This window comes from Puntigrus tetrazona, unplaced genomic scaffold (assembly GCF_018831695.1).
Source record: "Puntigrus tetrazona isolate hp1 unplaced genomic scaffold, ASM1883169v1 S000000130, whole genome shotgun sequence".
NCBI classification, from domain to species: Eukaryota; Metazoa; Chordata; class Actinopteri; order Cypriniformes; family Cyprinidae; genus Puntigrus; species Puntigrus tetrazona.
In genome coordinates, this window is record NW_025047807.1 from 380,001 (window position 1) to 400,000 (window position 20,000).

Consider the following 20,000-nt stretch of genomic DNA (forward strand, 5'->3'; position numbering starts at 1 on the left):
CGACTAACATGCGAATAAAAAAAGGGTTAAAATCATGCACAGTTTCTTAAAGCGGCGTCTCGGTGTGCTCCGGGTCTGATGTGTGACGGTGTGTGTAGTTTCCTCCTCAGAGCGGCGCTTCGGCAGACGAGCAGAAGGTCTTCGGCCTGTGGGAGAGCGGAGAAACCTTCGACAAGGTGACTTCTGAGAGCTGCCGTCGCATTCTTTTTGGCCGTTTATTGCGATTTTCGAGTATACGAGAACGCTTTTGTGTGCTCCGCAGCACCGGCAGGTTCTGTACGAGATCTTCATGAAGAACTACCGCGTCAGAAGAAACGTGATCCAGACGCGCCTCACGCAGGAGCTCGGTGACGCCGTCATCAAAACAGACGTGGATCGACTGCTCAAGGTGCCTTCACAATATTAAACAGATGCAACTCTACATACTTCATTTTAGTTTGTCGTTTTAAAAACAAAGGGGTATGACCTAGTGTTTCTCAATGAAGCAAACTCTAAAAACATTAGTGTTAGACAAACAAATAAAAAGTCATTTTTTACAAGCAATAAATGAGATAGATAAGCTGTCAGTAGAATTTATTTATTTTGTTTTATAAAAACAACTTTTACTCGTAATTATTTGTGAAAACAAAAAGTAACTGTTCTGTAATTCAGATATATTGTTAGACAAAGACGATCAGAAAAATAAAATGAATTAATTAATTGCAAATAAAAATAAGTACATAAGTTTAAAAAAAAAAAAACTGCATGCATACGACAACAGATAGAAAGATTAAAATATTTTATTGGTGATGCGACGTGTCCGACTGCAGAAAACAATAAAAAAAAAATAAATTAAAATACCAATGTAATTAGAACACACTTTTGTTTCAAACTCCTAATTTGCTGCTTATTGATGGTTATTTTTAGTTATTACACTTTATTTTGATGGTCCTTTATGAACATTCTGTTGACAGGAAGTGACCTACGTGTCGACTAAGTGTCTAATAGACTGATTATTATCTGATTAACTCTTTATTGTGATGATCTATGAACAGACATTCTACTGACTATAGGTAACCTCTCAAGAACATTTCAGCTTATTCTAACCCTACCAGTCTACTAATACTCTAAAGTTAGTTGACACGTAGGGGCAAAGTTACTTATTGTCAACAGAATCAAAAATAAAGTGAAACCGGGATGTAGAATATGAGCACTAATAGTAGGCATGCTAATAAGCAACTAGATAATGGTGAGAATCGGTCCCTGAAGCGCGTGCTGGTCGTTGTTAACCCTTAACGTGCTGGCGGCGTGTTTCAGGAGTGCTGCTCGAGTCTGGGAGGGATGTGGTATCTGAAGGGAACCGTTCCCTCCTGACAGGAGAACCGGAGCGCCTCGGATCCCGTCGCTCGAGAGCGGAGGCGGAGCCGACATCGACCAATCACCGCCCTCGGTCCCGGGGACACGCCCACTCCGGAGAGCCTGCTTCCTTCACCCGTCCGGTCACATGAGCATCTCACCCAAAAGGGCTGCGATCCGTTCCATCCTGCGTTTGCGGAAAAAGCAAAGTACAAGGAAAGGAGCTGCGCCGGTTTTCTTTTGCTTTCTTTTTTTTATGACCTAGTACGAAAGTAGGCGTTGCTAACAAAATGACAGGAGATGATGACGGTTGAGCTCATTTTATCCTGCTTTGTGGCCTTTGGGCGCTTGTCGGCAGATTTCGGCCTTGTTTCTTACCTTCAGATGTTTGGTTTAATCTTTCTCTTGATTTTATTGCATAGAGGATTTTTTTTGTTCTTCTTATTTTGGTATTTTGCCCCACGTTTAAAAATGACTTCACTGTAACCCAAAGAAAAAAACAGGCTGCAGGACGCATTTGAAGAGAGCTAGATTATAATAAATCCTCTGAAATATTAATTTCTCAGCGATCAGATGAAGGCTGTGAAGCTCCTATAGAAACGTTTACAGCTCTGTCAACCAAAAAAAGGACAAAACTTCGGTTGATTCCGGAGCAGTTTAGATCGATTCTAACAGACAGACCCTGAAAATCTGATTCATGAATCGGTGCTCGTGAATATTTATTGGACCTGAAGGGAGACGAAGCTCTGAATGACATTTGCGGTGGGTTTGTTTTTTGCAGCCTTGTCCGTTTGTGGCATCCTGCACAAATGCAATGAAGCAATTTAAAAGTTAATTTGTTCTGAAAATAAAAAAAATGCATAATGGTTACGTTAAGTTCGTGGAAAATGTTTTGTTTTTTTTCGCTGAAGTTGCTAAACCGTGTTTGGGTGTGAAAGAAAGTGCCTCTTAGTTATTCAGGGGATATATTCTGTTCCTATGAGTTGCAATCTTACGATTATGACTGAAATCACCTTCACACGCACACGTCTGTCTCTTCCTCACCTGCATATAAAGCACTTCCTGTCCGTCTGTTTAAGCATTCCACATCTTATATAAATCATATTCTGGATCATCATTGCCAAGTCTGTACAGTCACACTCAAACAGCAGAAAAACCCTCTTTTTTTTATTTGTATGTCATCCTGAATAAACGTTTCAACTGACAACTTAAAGGTTCTTGCTTTATATTTTTTCTTTCAAAAGGTGATTAACATTCAATAGTATTATTTTTACTGCAGTGGTGACAAAAACAGGGAAAAAAAAAAGTGTAGAGCTGCTTTACAGCTAAAATCGATTTCATGATTGATCATTAAAGCTGTTATTTGCATCTGTCAAGTTAAAGTTTCTTTATAGTGTATTTACACGCATACTAAATATTGAGTTAATTAATATTAGTTAATATCAACTTCCTGTATGGTTCGGTTCATATTGAGTTGCATGTAATTATGCATTATATGCTGTAATAATGTGTAACAAGGACACTAAAATAGTGCTTAATCTTTAAGGGTGGCTACTAAGATGCATTATACTATTTATTTTTCAAGAAAATATTTTATATAGCATCAGGAAATACGGGGGAAAACATGTTAGCAGAACAAAAGCCATACATTTTGTTGTTACGGTTAATAATTGACATAATCATGGTTTACTTGGTCTCCCCGTATGCTGAAAATTGTTCAAAATGAATCAGTTCGTCTTTAATGTATGACTATTTAAACTCTACCCGGTGTCTACGCTTACAAACATCATGCCTTTTTCCGTTTTAAATACAAACCAGAGAGATCTGTAATGTGCAGAGCGTCTGAAGATAACAGAGGGAGCGGGTCGGCCGATAAATACGTTAACTAATGCCCTGATGTCACTTTAAATCTTATCTAGTGCCTCGATTACAAGCAGCCTTTCCTTTGGACCCGAGGACCGTGCTCTGGGTGGAAAGTTCAGTCTGGTGAAAGGTCACGGTTTGGAGACGCTTGCCCTGCTCTGGGGTTATGGATGCACGTGAGCTAGTGGCGTCACAAAGTTTGTGTGCCGATAAAATACTTGTTGTTTGACATCTTCAGGATAATGGATTTTCTTTTATCAGTTATGACTGAAAAGCAGCACATCTCTATTATAGATAGACTATTTTTGTACCATTATTATTATTATTGCATATTATTTCCAAGGCATTTTTGCACATTGCTGTAATGCAGGCCAACCAATATATTTAAATAGTAAAGCATCTATTAATTTATTAAAGTTTTTCTAATCTGCTCTGCCTTTAATTCAGTGATTTTTAATCGTTTCTGGTTACAAACGTTTCTTTCTAAAATTTCTTTACTACCCTACAGACTCTATTACTCTTCTCAGATCGCCATTCGATGTTTATTAAAATAGTTTAATATACAGTATTTTCACACACAACGCTTACATTGATTATTATTGATTTACGCTAATATTTCTCTGCTGATTATGTAGTGCAGTATAACCCGGTAATGTTCTTGTGAGATTCACCTCACTATAAATACACAAAGATTTAACGTTTGCTTCAGAAATCAGTTACAGTACATTTAAGTTTACGGCCTTTTTTGACGGTCACATTTAGAAATATTTACAAAAGCGCTTTATATACACTCTCCAGTACCTGATGTTAACCTTTAGGCTCTCAATGCTAGTTCTGTCAGAATAATTTAGCTTTAGGTGCACTTTCCGAAAGCGCTGTATGCTCGTTGGTTCTCTTGAACCCTATTGGCTCACTCAACCTTGTTCCTGTTCTCCTTCAGGTCCTCTTTGCTCTTGTGGATAAAGGTGAAGATCTCCTGAAACAGGGCCTTGTACTCGGGCTGCGTGTTCTCGCCCGGTGTTTGCGTTCGGCCCGTTTCTCTCTCGGACGTCTCCCCCTGGCAGCGGCGCAGCAGCGTGTCGTATTTCTCCTGCAGGGCGGTGTACTGAGCATCCACCTCGTGCAGCAGAGAGACGCCGCGATGCCGCTCGTCGCTAGGCAACCGCTCGTCGCTAAGCGACCGCCTCCCGCCGAGGCCCCGCCCCCAGCCTCCGTCCCCGCCCGCTTCGTCGTCCGACGGGAGGAACGCGTCACCTTGGCTCGAGCGCAGGAGCAGGCGGAGCTCCTGGACCTCGGCCTCCTTCTGGGCCAGGCGCTCCTCGTAGACTCCGAGCAGCGCCGCTCTGGGCTCCAGCCGGCCGAGTTCACGAGCCAGAGCGTCCGCTTCCAGCTCGGCCGTCTCTCTCCGAGCGCGCTCTGCGCTCAGCTGCGTCTGCAGGGAATGCACCGAGCGCTTCAGCTCCCGGTGCTCGTCTCGTTCCTCGCGCTTCGGTGACGAGCGGCTGCTGGAAACAGAGCACTCATGGGAAAAGTGCCTGAAATACAAGCAGCGTGGTTAGAAATCAGGGCCCGTGTTCAACAAACAACAAAGTTGCAAATGTCAGATTCAAAATCGTAAATATAAACAGTGAAGTCCTGATTGTTAGTCATTAAGTCGCAGTCGTCTGATAGATATAAAGTCACAATTCTGAACAATGATGTTACAATTGCTAGATATAACGTCGCAATTCTGAACAATGCAATCATAATTAATAGATTTAATGTTGCAATTACAAACAGCGAAGTCACAATTCTTAGATATAAAGTCGCAATGTCGAAAAATTCAGTCGCAACTTTTCGATATAATGTCTCGGTTACAATGAAATTGCAATTGATAGATTAGGTCGCAATTCTGAACAGTGCAATCGCAATTAATAGACATAATGTCGCAATCGTTAGATTTAATGTTGCAATTACAAACAATTGTCACAAGTCACGATTCAGTCGCAATGTTGAAAAATTCAATCGCAACTTCTTGATATAATGTCTCGGTTACAATGAAGTAACAACTGATGCATGTAAAGTTGCAATTCTGAACAATGCGATCACAATTAACAGATAAATTGCGAATAAATTAAGTCGCCATTGTTAGCTATAAAGTTGCAGTTGCAAAAATGAAGTTGCATGTGTTAGATATAAAGTCACAATTAAGTCAGTGAACAGAAACGTCACAATTGTTCGATGTATCGATGCGGTTGTTTGACGCAGAGTCTAAATCGCAAAAAATGAAACCGCCATTGTGAGATAAACACCCATCTTCGCATCTTAAATATAAAGTTTGCATTCGCACGCTGGAATTGTAAGATGCCAGAATGGCTCCTCTGTGACTTTAGCACAATACGTTTTCCTTTTCTTGCGTCAAACAACCCTGTCCGTGTCGCCTCCGGCAGATTAAGCAGAGTCTGGCAGGGATGCAACTTTGTAGGAGGTTCTGCTAAACCCGAAACCTAAGAACGAGAAAGAAGCTAATTTGCCCCTTTACTAATCCACTTGACCGCGACCGTTTAAAGGCCCCTAGTTCCCCGTACTTGACCTTTTAACGCGAGCGATAGCGTCGCGCAGAACCCTACTTGTGTGACTGACGGTTCTCCTCGCAGCACGCGAGCCCCAGATCGCCGGACCGGCTCCGCTCGGCCGAAACCAGCCTCATCTTCCTCACGTCCCTCTGGAGCTCGTCCACCTGAGCCTGCAGGCCTTCCGCCGTCTCCGTGAGCCTGGCGTCCGGGGAAACACGCCGTTTAAAGCCTTTTAGTCCTCGCCTCGATGCGTTCATTCACAAGCTTTCCCCGAGCCTTACCCTTCGATCTTCGTCTGAGCCGCTCGGTTCTCCAGCACCAGTCTTTGGTTTTTCCGCTCCAGGTCTTGAGCTCCTGAATCCAGCTGCTCGTGGAGCTTAGCGTGCTGATCGTTCATCGACCTCAGCGTATCCACCTGCTTAGAGAGATACTGAACACACCAAACATTAGCTCGGATACACTTATTTCTCAGTTATTGCCTAGTTATAGTTTCACTCTATCACTCGTGTTTCGCAAATATTGACATTAAGTGAAAATCTGGAACAATGTCTAAAATATTAGCCAATGCATTCTCTGTTTATGGCCTTTATCGGTCCGTTTCTGAGTATTGTATTTTAAAATCATCATATCATCACCATAAAATCAACTGATTATACAGAAAATGTAGATAGAGGAACTAACCGAAGAACCAATAAAACACAAGAAGGTTTTTTGTTCACGCAGACCAGAGAGTTTATAGACAAATGCACGTAATCTGGATTATTTAACCAGAAGCATTTGGTAATTAGATGAAATCTAATGTATATATAAATGTATATGTAAATGTAAATGTGTATATATATATATATATATATATATATATATATATATATATATATATATATATATATATATATATAAATAAATATAAATAAATATAATATATATAAATATATATATATATATATATATATATATATATATATTTCTCAACATAAATAAATTAAAAAAAACAAATATATATATATATATATATATATATATATATATATATATATATATATATATATATATATTTCTCAACATTTCAACATTACATAAACTACTAATTGATTTTTATTATTTTATTTTCCTTTTCTGTGCATGCTTTCCTTTCAGCGTTCAAGACCATCCTATTTAAATCAACGCTCAAAAGCAGTCCTAAACCTGATTATGTCACCTAAGATGGATTTTTTTCGTCGTGTCATTTCGAAGAGATGGACAGACAGTACCTCTATCTCCTGTGTCTGCTCCTGGTTGGTGATGCACATCTGTTGGAGAGTCTCTTCCAAGTCTCTGTTCTGCTGCAGTAAATTTTTACCCAATTCGGCGGCCAAATGAAGATCTGCGTGAAGAAGATGAGGAGATGCAACCCATGGCCATAAAAAAGCATGCACTCGATTAAAACATTTTATTTATGCATGCATTTGTAAATCCGCTTGATGTTGCAATGTTTTGTGGGCATCGGGTTATCTCTGTCACTAGGTGGTGTTTGGTAACTTCTCCTTTTACTTCACTGAGGAAACTGATAAGGGGTTCATACTAAGCTGATTTCACTTCTTCGTGGCGAGTATAATGTCATATCGTCCTGTCAGGAGTCACACACACACTCACACACACACTCTTTTTGTAAACGCATTACATTCATCGATGACTGTAGTTAAATGGAGACCACGTAGCTTCTTTCTCAGTCAATATATTGCAACATAAGGCAAACTACAGCTCGTCTTTTCCATTAAAAAAAAAAAACAATTGTACTTTCGTAGAAAGAATCGCTCACCGTGCTCCAGATCTTGATGGTCGTACCATGGCTCTTCCTCTTTAATATCAAACTCTCCTTCTATAATATCAGTGAGCATCTTTGGTCGGTCACGCTAGATTTTTTTTTTTTTTTTAATGTTAAATGATAATTTCGAGATGTCTGACGCGAGTCACTCGGTGTCCCTTCGGCGGATCATCTGCTTCTTTCAATAGTTAAAAAAAAAAAGGTTTTCCTGGGAATCGGAGCGCGCGCAACGACCGTCTCCGCGTAATAATAGGAACGGACTGTGCGCGCGCACGAGGTGGAACTCTACCTGGAGCGCGCGCGCTGCGTGAACGCGCCTGATATCTGCGGGCGCGCGCGAGGCGTACAGCGTAACCTGTATCTTTTTCTTTTTACGTAAGTAAACTATATTCCAACGACTTTAGGTTGCTTTAAAAGTTAGAAATTAAAAAGTTAAATCATCGCTGAGTGGACCACCGTTAGTTTCAGGTCATTTTATTTAGTTCTTTTTAGTGATTTTTAAGGTTTGCGAGCAGAAGATGGATGAATTTTTCTCGGTCAACGTTTGAAAACTAATTGTTTTTTTTGGTTTTTTTTAAAGAAAGTTATTTTAAAGAAAGTTTGATTACAAATGTAAATAATTTTAATTTTTGACAAAAATCATCAAGAAAATCAAAATTTATCCAAGCATAAATGTGTACCATTCTAAAACAAAAAACGAATTATTAATTATTAAACAATAGGAAAAAGCCAAATATAACAAAAATGTGTTTTAACATTGTATTTTTATTTTAGAAAACAATTTAGAAACAGGAATGAAACTGAACCAATCAAACAATCAAAAATCTCAAAATACATCCCTGCTGAAAAACCCCCAAAACAAACAAACCCTGCCCAAAACACAATAAAAACCGTAATTGATTTAATGGTTATAATTGTACTGGTTTTAATGGAAGGTATAATGGCGTCTGATTCTATTACGTTAAATCCATCATAATAATGGTATTTTAATGGAAACCATTTGAATGCATGTGATGGTTTCTATTCTATTTCCACAGAAAGCGTCTGTTTTGAAATGAATCTGTAAAGCGCCGGATCGCGCCGCCTGGCGGCAACACCGGATATCGGCGGTCACGTGATTCGTCGGACTCTTTTAAATGTAACACAACCAGGAAGTTTTTTTCAAAGGGACTCAGCTGGTTTGTGCCGAATGTGTTTGCCGCTCGTATTATGCCCAGCAAAGATGCCCGAGTGTAAACAGCACCACGCCTTCAGGTTAACCGGCTTGTTTGTTTGTCTGTTCGTCTGTCGGCGTGTCTTAATCGGGGTCCGGGGCTTATATTTGTCGTTGCGTTCACGCTGTCCGTCTGTCTTTCGCTATGTGTCATCCGCAGATGAGGACGCTGGTGTTCGTCGCTTGGCTGCTGTTTTACGTGTCTTTTTTGCTGGGGATGAGAAAGATGTGGACCGGAAAGTATGTCCGCAGTCCGCTGGCTCGAGCTCTGATCATGAACATGGTGACCGAGACGGACTCACCTGACTCACCTGAACACGAAGCCCAGAAGGTAATGCCATCATTGCTTTTGCTTTTACATTATTTTAAAGTACCATGGTATTAGCATGTAAGTGTAACCATGCAGTAACATATGACAACTGTGCAATCCGTTCATTACCATAGTATTCATCAAAATACCACGGTAATCATCACTACTGCGCTTGCAGTCCTGTTCTCTGAAGTCCTTTTAGAGCACCGTTTAAATATAAATAGTGTAAAATGCCATAGCTTTACAATCTGAAACTAGCGCTGTTGTTGTATTTTCACTAGCAAGAATTGCTATGATTTTATATATTCATCATAAATAACATTTCAGATGCTATATATATATATATATATTTATTTATTTATTTATGGAACATAAATAGAGATTAGTGCATAATTTCTCAGAAAGTGTCTTGAATGTTACATATACATTATATTTTCTTTCTTTTAAAAATAACTATATACAAAATATATTGCATACAATACATATAATGAGATGCCTTTGTTATAGATGACTGTTACAATAAAAAAAAAATATATATATATATATATATATATATATATATATATATATATATATAAAAAAATTTTTTAATATATATAAATGGAAAAATAAGGCTTTGTCCATTGTTTTGATTTTAGTTGTATTATAACATGATAGTTTTGCTTTTTAAAAAATAAATAAATAAACTAATTCAATGCATAATTGTCATTTGAGGCTATATTTTTCAGTTAGTGTTCGTGTAAAACCAATGCATGCAGTGATCATTCAGTGAAAATGCTAACTAGTGATTGCAATTTCAAGGGAACAATCGACAGCTGTTGCGTTTTGTAGCAAAATGCATTTACGCTAGATGCTACAGATCAAGAAAGTAGACCCTCGTGGATGTGTTTGCAGTGGTACCACTGCTGTCCGGACATGCTCGGAGAAGCGGCGCGCTCCCAGTTCGTCCAGAGTCACCTGGATGAAGACACGCAGGCTTTCCTGCGCCGAAGCGTGGAGAAATCCGGCTGGCTCTTCACGCAGCTCTACCACTCGCTCTTCTCCACCATCTTCAGCCCCGTGGTGTCCCGGACCTCCATCAACGGGTAAGCACCGAGTCTCTCTCGCTGGCTTCGGCGCGGCTCGCGGTGAGCCTCACGGCCTCGGCTCCTGTCTGTCCGCAGCTTTCTGGGCCGCGGCTCCATGTTCGTCTTCTCCAGGGACCAGTTTCAGCGGCTCCTCCGGATCGGTCCGGAGTGGAAGGGGCGGAGGATGCTGGATCTGGGAGCCGGCGACGGAGGCGTGACGGAAGTCATGGGCCATCACTTTCACGAGGTGTTCGCCACCGAAGTCTCCACGCCGATGAAGTGGCATCTCCAGAGAAAGAGCTACAGGTACGTGCACCGAATCGAAAAGACCAAATAAATGGCGCTTAATAGAAAAAACGAGTGCTGCCACATAATTTAATGCTTTTTCCACGGGATGTTTTTAAAGGAATAGTTCCCCTAAAAATAAAATATACCCCATATTTTACTCACCCCAAAGCCATCCGAGGTGTATACGACTTTCTTCTTTTTTTTTTTTTTTTTTTTTTTTTTTTTTTTTTTTTTTATAATGCATCCTAGCTTTTCCAAGCTTTGTAATGCCGGTGGATAGCGACGCATCGAGTTGGCGAAATGCAATAAAATAGTTTTTATTCGGGGTCGCCGCTAGCAGGGTTGATTGTGACTGTGGATCTGCAGCTTGCTGGGAATCGATGAGTGGCACCGAACGGGCTTCCAGTACGATCTGATCAGCTGCTTGAACCTGCTGGACCGCTGCGACCAGCCTCTGCAGCTCCTGCAGGACATCAGGAGATCACTGCAGCCGCTCACCGGACGCCTCGTCTTAGCGGCTGTGCTGCCCTTCCAGCCGTACGTCGAGACGGGTGAGAGATGCATTACAGATTAGCTCACTTAAAAAGCTCACATCTCGTAAGAGATTTGACTTGTCAGTGAAATTAGTATTTTATTATCTTTTTTTAAATTATCATTTTAATATCTTTTTTATTATATTTTTAAATTGCAATTAATTTAATGCATATTAATTTATTTTTGCCATCTTAACACACCTTATTTAATCTAGTGTAATTTCTTAAAATATATAAATAATATATATAATATAAATGAAATGTATAATATATATTATAAATAAAAATGAAATAAAAACAAATTACACTAGATTAAATATGGTGTGTTAAGCTGGCAACGATAAATTAATATTAAATAAAAGTATTTATTAATTGCTATTTAATATTAATTTATTGCTGAATAATTTAACATGCTGAATAAAACTATAAAATGGGAAATTACTTGATAGAGGAGAACACTTTATTATATTAAGAATGATTAGTTGTCGTTCTACAAAGAATAAATACTTATTTAATTATGAATAATTGCACGAATAAGGAAAATGTAATAAAAAATCTTTGGCTTAAATGCTATAAGGGTTGTTTTTTTATAATAATGATAAATATATGCATAGTTGCAGAGTGTAAGAAATAAGTTTTTTATTTATTAATAATTTTTTTTGTTTTGATTTAATGTGTTTTTTTATTTAATTTAATGCATGTTGTTGTTTTTTTTTTATTTAATTTAATGCATGTTGTTGTTGTTTTTTTTAATTTAATGCATGTTGTTGTTGTTGTTTTTTTATTTTTTTTTGTTGTTGTTTTCTTTAATTTAATGCATGTTGTTGTTTTTTTTTTTAATTTAATGCATGTTGTTGTTGTTGTTGTTGTTGTTGTTTTTTTCTTTAATTTAATGCATGTTGTTGTTTTTTTCTTTAATTTAATGCATGTTGTTGTTTTTTTCTTTAATTTAATGCATGTTGTTGTTGTTTTTTTCTTTAATTTAATGCATGTTGTTGTTGTTTTTTTATTTAATTGAATAGATTTTCTTATTTCTGGTTTAATTAGTGGCTATGCTTTGTCCGTTGTGTTTCAAGGCGGGACCTGGGTGCGTCCCAAGGAGCACATCAAGGTGCAGGGCAAGACGTGGGAGGAGCAGGTGACTCACCTGAGCACAGAAGTGTTCCTGAAGGTGGGGTTCGAGGTGGAGGCCGTCACCCGCCTGCCGTACCTGTGTGAAGGAGACATGTACAAGGACTACTACGTCCTGGATGACGCCGTCTTCGTGCTGAAACCTCAGGAATGAACCCGAAAGGGCTTAGTTGAAGAGGGACGGTGTTTCTTGCCCGTTACGTCTCAGGAAAAAATGAAATCTTAGAGAAACAAAGGATTATATCTCACTGCAATATATGAACAGTACTGTAACCGTACTACGGGTGTAGTACAGCTGATGTGAAGCGCTTCCTGTGGGGGGGGGATTAATAAAACATCATATCTAATATAACATATTAGTTTTGTCAATAGAGAGGTAGCTATTAAATCTCCTTCTGTGCCTCCCCTTATGTTTTCTGCATTTGTAGTGAATTTCTCATGTGATGTATGAGTTGTCAGAAATATCATAGGACCAATGTAAGCCTTTTTTCTTAAGTAAAATGATGTTTATTAAACAGAAAATGTGCCTCACGTAGGTAACGGTCAGCTACAGGATGTGATGTTCTGTTTGTAGAAATGTTTTTAATGTTGTAAATCAAGTATTCTCCTGTATTGATTTATGTTTACTGTGCAATAAATCTGTATTTGTTCTCAGTATTTGGTTTTAGCTTTCGATTCTGATGTAATATTGACGATATACATGATGACGAGATAAGCAGAACTACTTCATCCTTGCTTTATTACGTTAAGGCAAATGGGAAATGATTAAGAAGAAATAAAGAATGTAACAGATTATTCTGCTTTGAAAAATATGAGTATGTATGTGTATGGTTTTTTTTTTGGTTTTTTTCTCCTGAATGCTAAAAATGCCAATGTTTCACTCAGTAAAAACAATGGAGTTAAAAATTAAATAAACAGCATTATAATGGAAAAGTGACCAAGAAACAAATTTCTAGCAAAGCAATAAATCTATATTCAATTCCACTTAAAAATATATATATGTATGTGTATATATATATATATATATATATATATATATATATATATATATATATATATATATTTACAAAATGTATTAAAGTTTTTAGTTTAACAATTTTATTGATGTATTTTTTTTTACTAAATGCATTTACATTATAATTAACATATAAAACAATTAAGTATTCATATCATTCCTAATAATCATGAATTAATAATGTTTAAAAAATAAATTCTGATTAATATGAGTACAATTATGTATGCAAGTTGTATAATAATAATAATAACTGTAATATAAGTTGTAACTTATTTAAAAATCTAATGTATAACATTTTTATGTAGTTTAAAAGTTGTTTTTTAATTTTTTTACTTTACATTTTATACGGATTGAGTAATATTTCTACACATTCCTACATTAAAGTTTCACACACACGTACATATAGATTTTTCGTTCGGTTCAGGTGTGTTTGAACAGAGTTGGAATCTAAACTCTAGAGATCCTCGTGAGCAGGATCCAGCAAACTTCTCACACACCCTTCCCAGGCCACAAGTTCACAAAAACAGAAAGAAACAAGTGGAAAAGAAATGAAGAACACGTATCGAGCGCCCAAGGAGGCGGGGCTTAGCGGCGCTGTAAAATACGTCATTTGTCAGTTTAACGGACCAATCACAGTCAACCATCTTGTATCTATTTAGGCACGTTTGTTAATAATGCATAAAGTTAAATACAAACTATAAAGGCGCCTTTATTAGTGTCGATACAGAAAATAGAAAGAAACAAAAGAAAAAACGGAAAGATAAAGCATAATAAAAATAAAAATAAAGGGCTTATTCTAACAACAAAAACAAGCATCTGGGCGTTTCTGTGTAATGAAGAGACTACACAGATATTTCACGTTTAATACTTAATAAAGTTATTTATATAAAAGTCGGTAACACTCTACATGACATTTATTAACACTAACAGTTAATGTATTAACTGACCTGAACAAACAATGCATTTAATACACCATCTATTCAGCAGTGATTTTAAAATAACACCAGCTAAAACGCTAGAGAAGTATTATTATATTTTAGTCCACGTTATTAACTAATGAATATAGCCACTTCACCACAGTCAGGGGGTGTTTAATATATATGTTTGGAATTGACGTTTACATTGGAAACGAATTAAATTAACGCGTTTTCCATCGATGTATGGTTTGTATTTAAAACGGCCCTTGTGCGTATTAATCAAAATATATTAACGGTAGGAAATTAACATATCTTTACGGAACGCCATCTTTAATTATTTTTGGCGCGCAAGAAAAACACAACGATTAATCGCCCCTCCCCCCCGCGCTTCCGGAGCCTCCGCGCGCCCCTTGAGGAAAACCAGCGCGCGTGCAAAGCGGCGCGCGCGTGATCCGTCGGCGTTCCTCTCCTCCCAACGACGAGCTCCGAGCGTCGTCCCGCGCGGCTCGACCAACCCGCTGTCAGGCGCCACGTCGCGCCGCTCTCGCCATCTTTCCGTCGCGCGAGCCGCGTTTAAAGCGCCGCCGCAGTGGGGAAGCTCCGCACTCGAGCCGCGTCCGCAGCAGACCCGAAGAAACATGAACGTGTTCCGGCTGACCGGGGACCTCTCCCACTTGGCGGCCATCATCATCCTCCTGCTGAAGATATGGAAAAGCAGGTCGTGCGCAGGTGAGCGAAACCCGCAGCGGAAAACGCGTTCGGGCACTTTTTAGGGCCGTTACCGACCGGCTCGCTAGTGTCGTGAACTAGGCCTCGTTTGAGTGAATCGGTGCTTCGCGACAGTTGCTTGGGGTTTAATGCTTTTTGGAGCAAAAGCAGCGGCAGCTGAATGCCGTAAAGCCTGTTTAACTTTGGAGTTTCGCTCTATTTGTGTTATCTGGCTGCAGATAACGAGCGCCTTCATTCATTCTCTCTTTGAGATTGCATGCTCTGACCTCTGACGTGGCAGCAGGATCTCATTAGAATATTATTTATTTTACGCTGACAGTCGCTGTGGGGATCTTTGGGTTTTATTGCCGTTGCTCAAGAACTCTTCACTTTTGCACGATGTTGGAACGGCTTTATTCGCCTTAACGACTCTGTTGTTGATGTGTGTTTTTCAGGAATATCTGGGAAGAGTCAGATACTCTTTGCCTTGGTGTTCACCACTCGCTATCTGGACCTCCTCACGTCCTTCATTTCTTTGTACAACACCACCATGAAGGTGAAACCCAGTTAATTCAACTTCAAAACATGCACTTTTGATTTTTATTTTGTACAAACCCAACAGGCCTGTCATATTAAATGTTGAAGCAAGGAATTGAATGAAACCTGTGCTATCTATCTATCTATCTATCTATCTATCTATCTATCTATCTATCTATCTATATATATATATATATAAAGTGTGAGAAATTAATTTAAAGGGCCAGTCACCGATTGTTTACCTTAGAACATGAATGAAAACTAAGATTTTCGCTGAAATTATTTTCGGTGGTCAGAACAGAAACACGTGTAATTTGTTTTTTATTTACTATTAATATTTATTATTTAATATTTCGTGTTAATTACAGGGTTTTTCATGGTGTCAGACGGTTTTGATTTCTAAATCACGCACCAGTCGTTTTTTTTATAAATTTGCACAAATATTATTTAAAACGCTGTTAAAAAAAATCCAATTCCTGTATGTGTTTGTTTTTGTTTTTCCCTCAAAAATGTGCAATTTTTTTTATTTTACGGAGCAAAAAAATTAATATGATACCCACAATTTATGACACATTTAAAAGACTAATTACTTTCACCTCAAATACTATTTAGTTGTAATCTTACATTTAAAAAAAAAAAAAAAAAAAAAATAGCTAGGTTTTCCATTTGTCAGTAAGATTTTTTTGGTTTTAATAATTTAAACCAGTAAAATTTCATATGCTGCCTTTATTCATATATGCATATGTGTGTGTGTGTATATATGCATATGTGTGTGTGTATCTATGCGTGTGTGTGTGTGTGTGTGTGTGTGTGTGTGTGTGTGTGTATATATATAATTCTAATATATATACAAAATTCTCAGGCATCATTAACAAGTTGTGGATTGAACCACAAAAAAAAAAAACTTTATTATCCACGGTGGTCATTTTTGACTGCAATGTTTACAAGCGTATTCAAAATGTAGAGAGCTTTCAGTAGCACTGTTTCGTTGCAGGTCATCTATATCGCATGTGCCTATGCCACGGTTTACCTGATATACGCAAAGTTCAAAGCCACGTATGACGGCAACCACGACACGTTCAGAGCCGAGTTCCTAGTCGTTCCCGTCGGCGGCCTGGCCTTCCTCGTCAACCACGACTTCTCTCCTTTGGAGGTGAGAGAGCAAACCTGTACCTGCGTTCATTCACTTAAAGTTAGGGGACTGGCTGTTAAAATAACCTGACACTTTCTGTGAAGACTCACAATAACAACAAAACGTTGCGTTTTTGTAAAATAGAGAGCAGACAGAATGCACTTTTGTCGTCTTGGTCTCTGAAACCAAAAAGACATTCGTAATCATTACTTCATGCATTTTATTGAGCGATATACCAGGCAAATAAAGGCTCATTATCATGATATAAATGCTGAATTAGTCAGCTAATGCTTAAAATGGAAAAAAAACAAACTCCTGGCTGATCAGAAAATACTCAGTCAAGCGAAGCGTATTCATTTGTAATGTCTTCCCGTCCTCGTCGTAGATCCTGTGGACGTTCTCCATCTACCTGGAGTCCGTGTCGATCCTCCCACAACTGTTCATGATCAGCAAGACCGGAGAAGCGGAGACCATCACCACTCACTACCTGTTCTTCCTGGGCCTCTATCGAGCCCTGTATCTCATCAACTGGATCTGGCGCTTCTACTTCGAGGGCTTCTTCGACATGATCGCCATCGTGGCGGGCATCGTGCAGACAATCCTGTACTGTGATTTCTTTTATCTCTACGTGACAAAAGGTGAGTGTTAGTTCAGACTCGGGAAGCGCCAGCAGCGATCAGTCTTCAAGACATAAGTTCATAAGTTAACAAAATGACCCCAGTGCTTGTTTTAGTTCAGAGGTTCTCAACCAGAACACTCCATCCTTGCATTATTTAGTTAAGTTTGTAATAGTAATAATAGTAGTAATAGTAGTAGTAATAGTAGTAATAGTAATAATAGTAATAATAGTAGTAGTAGTAGTAGTAGTAGTAGTAGTAGTAGTAGTAGTAGTAGTAGTAGTAGTAGTAGTAGCAGTAGCAGCAGCAGCAGTAATAGTAGTAGTAGCAGTAGCAGTAATGGCAGTAGTGGTAGTAGTAGTAAGTAGTAGTAGTAATAGTAGTAGCAGTAGTAGCAGTATGTAGTAAGTAGTAGTAGTAGTAGCAGCATAGTAACAGTAGTAGCAGTAGTAGTAATAGCAGTAGTAGTGGTAGCAGTAGTAGTGTATAGTAGTAGTAGTAGTAGTAGTGGTAGTAATAGTAGTAGTAGTAGTAATAATAGTAGCAGTAGTGGTAGCAGTAGCAGCAGGCGGTGGTAGCAGGTAATAAGCAACAGTAGCAGCAGTAGTAGTGGTAAGTAATAGTAGTAGTAGTAGTAGTAGTAATAGTAGTAGTAGTTATAGTAATAGTAGTTATAGTAAGTAGTAGTTAGTAGTAGTAGTAGTAGTAGTAGTAGTAGTAGTAGTAGTAGTAGTAGTAATAGTAGTAGTAGTAGTAGTAGTAATAGTAGTTATAGTAGTTATAGTAATAGTAGTAGTTATAGTAATAGTAGTAGTAGTAGTAGTAGTAGTAATAGTAGTAGTAACCGTAGTAGTAACAGTAGTAATAGTAGTAATAAACTGTAATGTTAGTAATTACTAATCATTTGCAAAATGTTTTAATTATCTTATCCAGTGTTCATTAATAATTATAAAGCATGAATGCACATGAAAGTGACGTATGAAGAGATTAGCAAAAAAAAAAAAGTCACTTCTTGCAGGAGTTTATCTAAAAAAATTGAATTTTAATGCATTTTCACAGTAAGAAAAAAGTACACAAATTTATTTATTTATACAGTTGATGTATAATACATAATTGTGTGTGTGTGTGTGTGTGTGTATGCTGACAAATGATTAATCATAAATGTTTTTGTTTACATAGAAAATATATTTGTAACCCTAACCATTTATCATGTATATGTATGAATACACACACAATATATATTTAGAAAATATTGTCATTCAAATATTTATCTTTTATTTTATTATATATATAACATTTTTCTTAAATATGCATGCATGTTTGTTTTTATATATACACACAGTACAAGCACATTATTTTGGATGCTATTAATCGTGCGTGTGTGTGTGCGTGCGTGTGCGTGTATTGTGTGTTTATGTGCATTTCAGCGTCTTGAACTGCAACTGATTGCAAAATCAATGTGACAAAGTACTACTAGTTTATCAATGATCAAACATCACTGTAATCAGTGAGAGAACCTCCATCTCATGCTTGATTGTTTCATGCGTTCGTTCCACCTGTAAGTGCTTCATTGCTCGCTCGCAGCGTTGTACTTCAGGCCGAATCGATCCCAGTGTGCTCGGCGGGATCGGAGCAAATGCCTGCGTCGTGAACGGTCGGAAGCTGCTCAAGCGTTTCTTTTCCCTTGTTTCAGTGTTGAAAGGAAAGAAGCTGAGTCTGCCAGCTTAAGCGTGAACGAGCGCGGCGCACGGAGCGGCACGGGACGCAGAGGACGAGTAAGATGCCTGAGACAGAGCGAGAAAGAAGACCTCCAGTCCTGTTCACATCAGGCGCTCTGGAACGCCTCTGGATTCAAGATTCAGAAACACGGCTTCACCAAGTCTTCGGATTCCTGTTTTACGCATCTTCTCTTACCCTTTCTTTTTTTATTATTATTATTCTGTATCAAAGAAAAAGTTTTCTACACGAAAAGCGTGCTATGATTCGACCGACGGCGATCATAAAAACGAGCTGAACGTGCTAACAGGCAGGGACTGATTTTTGTTTGCGAGGGTGTTTTCGATCTGATTCGATGTACGTGTTTTCAAAAAGATTACGGGAGCGTTTGTAGCTCCGTGAGTTGAAATCGAATTAAAAAAAAAAAAAAATTCTTATCGCAATAATCCTTTGTTAAAAAGGTCGGTCGTAATATAGTGGTTTCCCAAACCGCTCGTTTAATTCGGTTCGTACGGTACAATCTCTAATGTTTGGAAATTTCACGTTTGTGCTTCAAACAGCTCAACTGTTGGGAACCGTGCCACTGTCTGTCAGCGTACAGTATTTGACACTGCCTTCATCACTGTAAATGGCTTCATAAAGAACCAAAAATAAATTGTACAAATGTTCGCATATTTTTATGCAGTTTATTTTTAGGGATTTTTTTTTTTTTTTTTTTTTTTTTGCATTTAATAATGTTTCCGGAAATTCACCTGCAGTTTGATTGCTTTAAAGGTGTTTTTTTTTTGCTTTTGATTGACGTAAAATATGTTACACATACCGACGCGTGTATTGGCGAGATGTTCATTTTCTTTGATCGGATTTTTAATGCTATATAAAAAAAAAATGCTTACCACTAATTGCCACAACCAGGTTTTAGATTTGCTTTGAATCAGGTTTTTTTTTTTTTTTTTTTTTGCACGGGGGCACAACCTAAAAATAAAGATTTTATGGGAAACGTTGGTTGTTTTGAAGATTTTATTAATGCACAAATCATTTTTGGGTCGCCGCAAGATCCACGAAGCCGTGGAGCGTAACACCATTAACATAAAAACGGACGCTTTTAGATATTTAAGCAAGAATCTTGTTCTGTGACATGTGAACAAATCAGACCGGTTCAGTGAACTCTCAGTTCATTCAAGAACAGCCCGTGTGTGTGAACTGTGTGTACATAAAGGCACACATATAGTATGTAATTAGCAAAAGAATTGCATGTATTT

The 20,000-nt window shown here is 38.2% G+C and overlaps 4 protein-coding genes across 6 annotated transcripts in view; 3 read left to right on the forward strand and 1 right to left on the reverse strand.

The window, feature by feature from the left end:
- Positions 1-2,548, forward strand: part of polr3e (polymerase (RNA) III (DNA directed) polypeptide E) — a 13,261-nt gene extending 10,713 nt beyond the window's left edge. The window contains exons 19-21 of the mRNA XM_043230023.1: positions 99-176; positions 263-388; positions 1,297-2,548. Of these exons, the coding sequence (XP_043085958.1) occupies positions 99-176; positions 263-388; positions 1,297-1,353 (261 nt within the window). The 3' untranslated portion in view covers positions 1,354-2,548. The remainder of the gene's footprint in view (positions 1-98; positions 177-262; positions 389-1,296) is intronic.
- Positions 2,549-3,718: 1,170 nt separating this feature from the next.
- On the reverse strand, positions 3,719-7,802 carry cdr2b (cerebellar degeneration-related protein 2b). The gene is made up of 5 exons (XM_043230024.1): positions 7,552-7,802; positions 7,004-7,116; positions 6,035-6,183; positions 5,808-5,951; positions 3,719-4,733 (listed from the first exon to the last, which is right to left on the reverse strand). Exons 1-5 carry the CDS (start codon positions 7,628-7,630, stop codon positions 4,109-4,111), a joined length of 1,110 nt encoding a protein of 369 aa, XP_043085959.1. The 5' UTR covers positions 7,631-7,802; the 3' UTR covers positions 3,719-4,108.
- Positions 7,803-8,667: 865 nt separating this feature from the next.
- Positions 8,668-12,753, forward strand: mettl9 (methyltransferase like 9). Of its 3 annotated transcripts, XM_043229959.1 has the most exons (6): positions 8,668-8,811; positions 8,931-9,101; positions 9,975-10,165; positions 10,244-10,453; positions 10,802-10,986; positions 12,045-12,753. In XM_043229959.1, the coding sequence occupies exons 2-6, from the start codon at positions 8,931-8,933 to the stop codon at positions 12,251-12,253; spliced, it is 966 nt and encodes a 321-aa protein (XP_043085894.1). In that variant the 5' UTR covers positions 8,668-8,811; the 3' UTR covers positions 12,254-12,753. The 3 variants fall into 3 exon arrangements, with proteins under 3 accessions (XP_043085894.1, XP_043085893.1, XP_043085895.1); XM_043229958.1 differs by lacking the exon at positions 8,668-8,811 and having other exon boundaries at positions 8,901-9,101; XM_043229960.1 differs by lacking the exon at positions 8,668-8,811 and having other exon boundaries at positions 8,964-9,101; positions 9,882-10,165.
- Positions 12,754-14,459: 1,706 nt separating this feature from the next.
- Positions 14,460-19,611, forward strand: kdelr2b (KDEL endoplasmic reticulum protein retention receptor 2b). The gene is made up of 5 exons (XM_043230044.1): positions 14,460-14,760; positions 15,195-15,295; positions 16,271-16,429; positions 16,794-17,046; positions 18,719-19,611. The coding sequence occupies exons 1-5, from the start codon at positions 14,670-14,672 to the stop codon at positions 18,751-18,753; spliced, it is 639 nt and encodes a 212-aa protein (XP_043085979.1). The 5' UTR covers positions 14,460-14,669; the 3' UTR covers positions 18,754-19,611.
- The last annotated feature ends 389 nt before the right edge of the window (positions 19,612-20,000 follow it).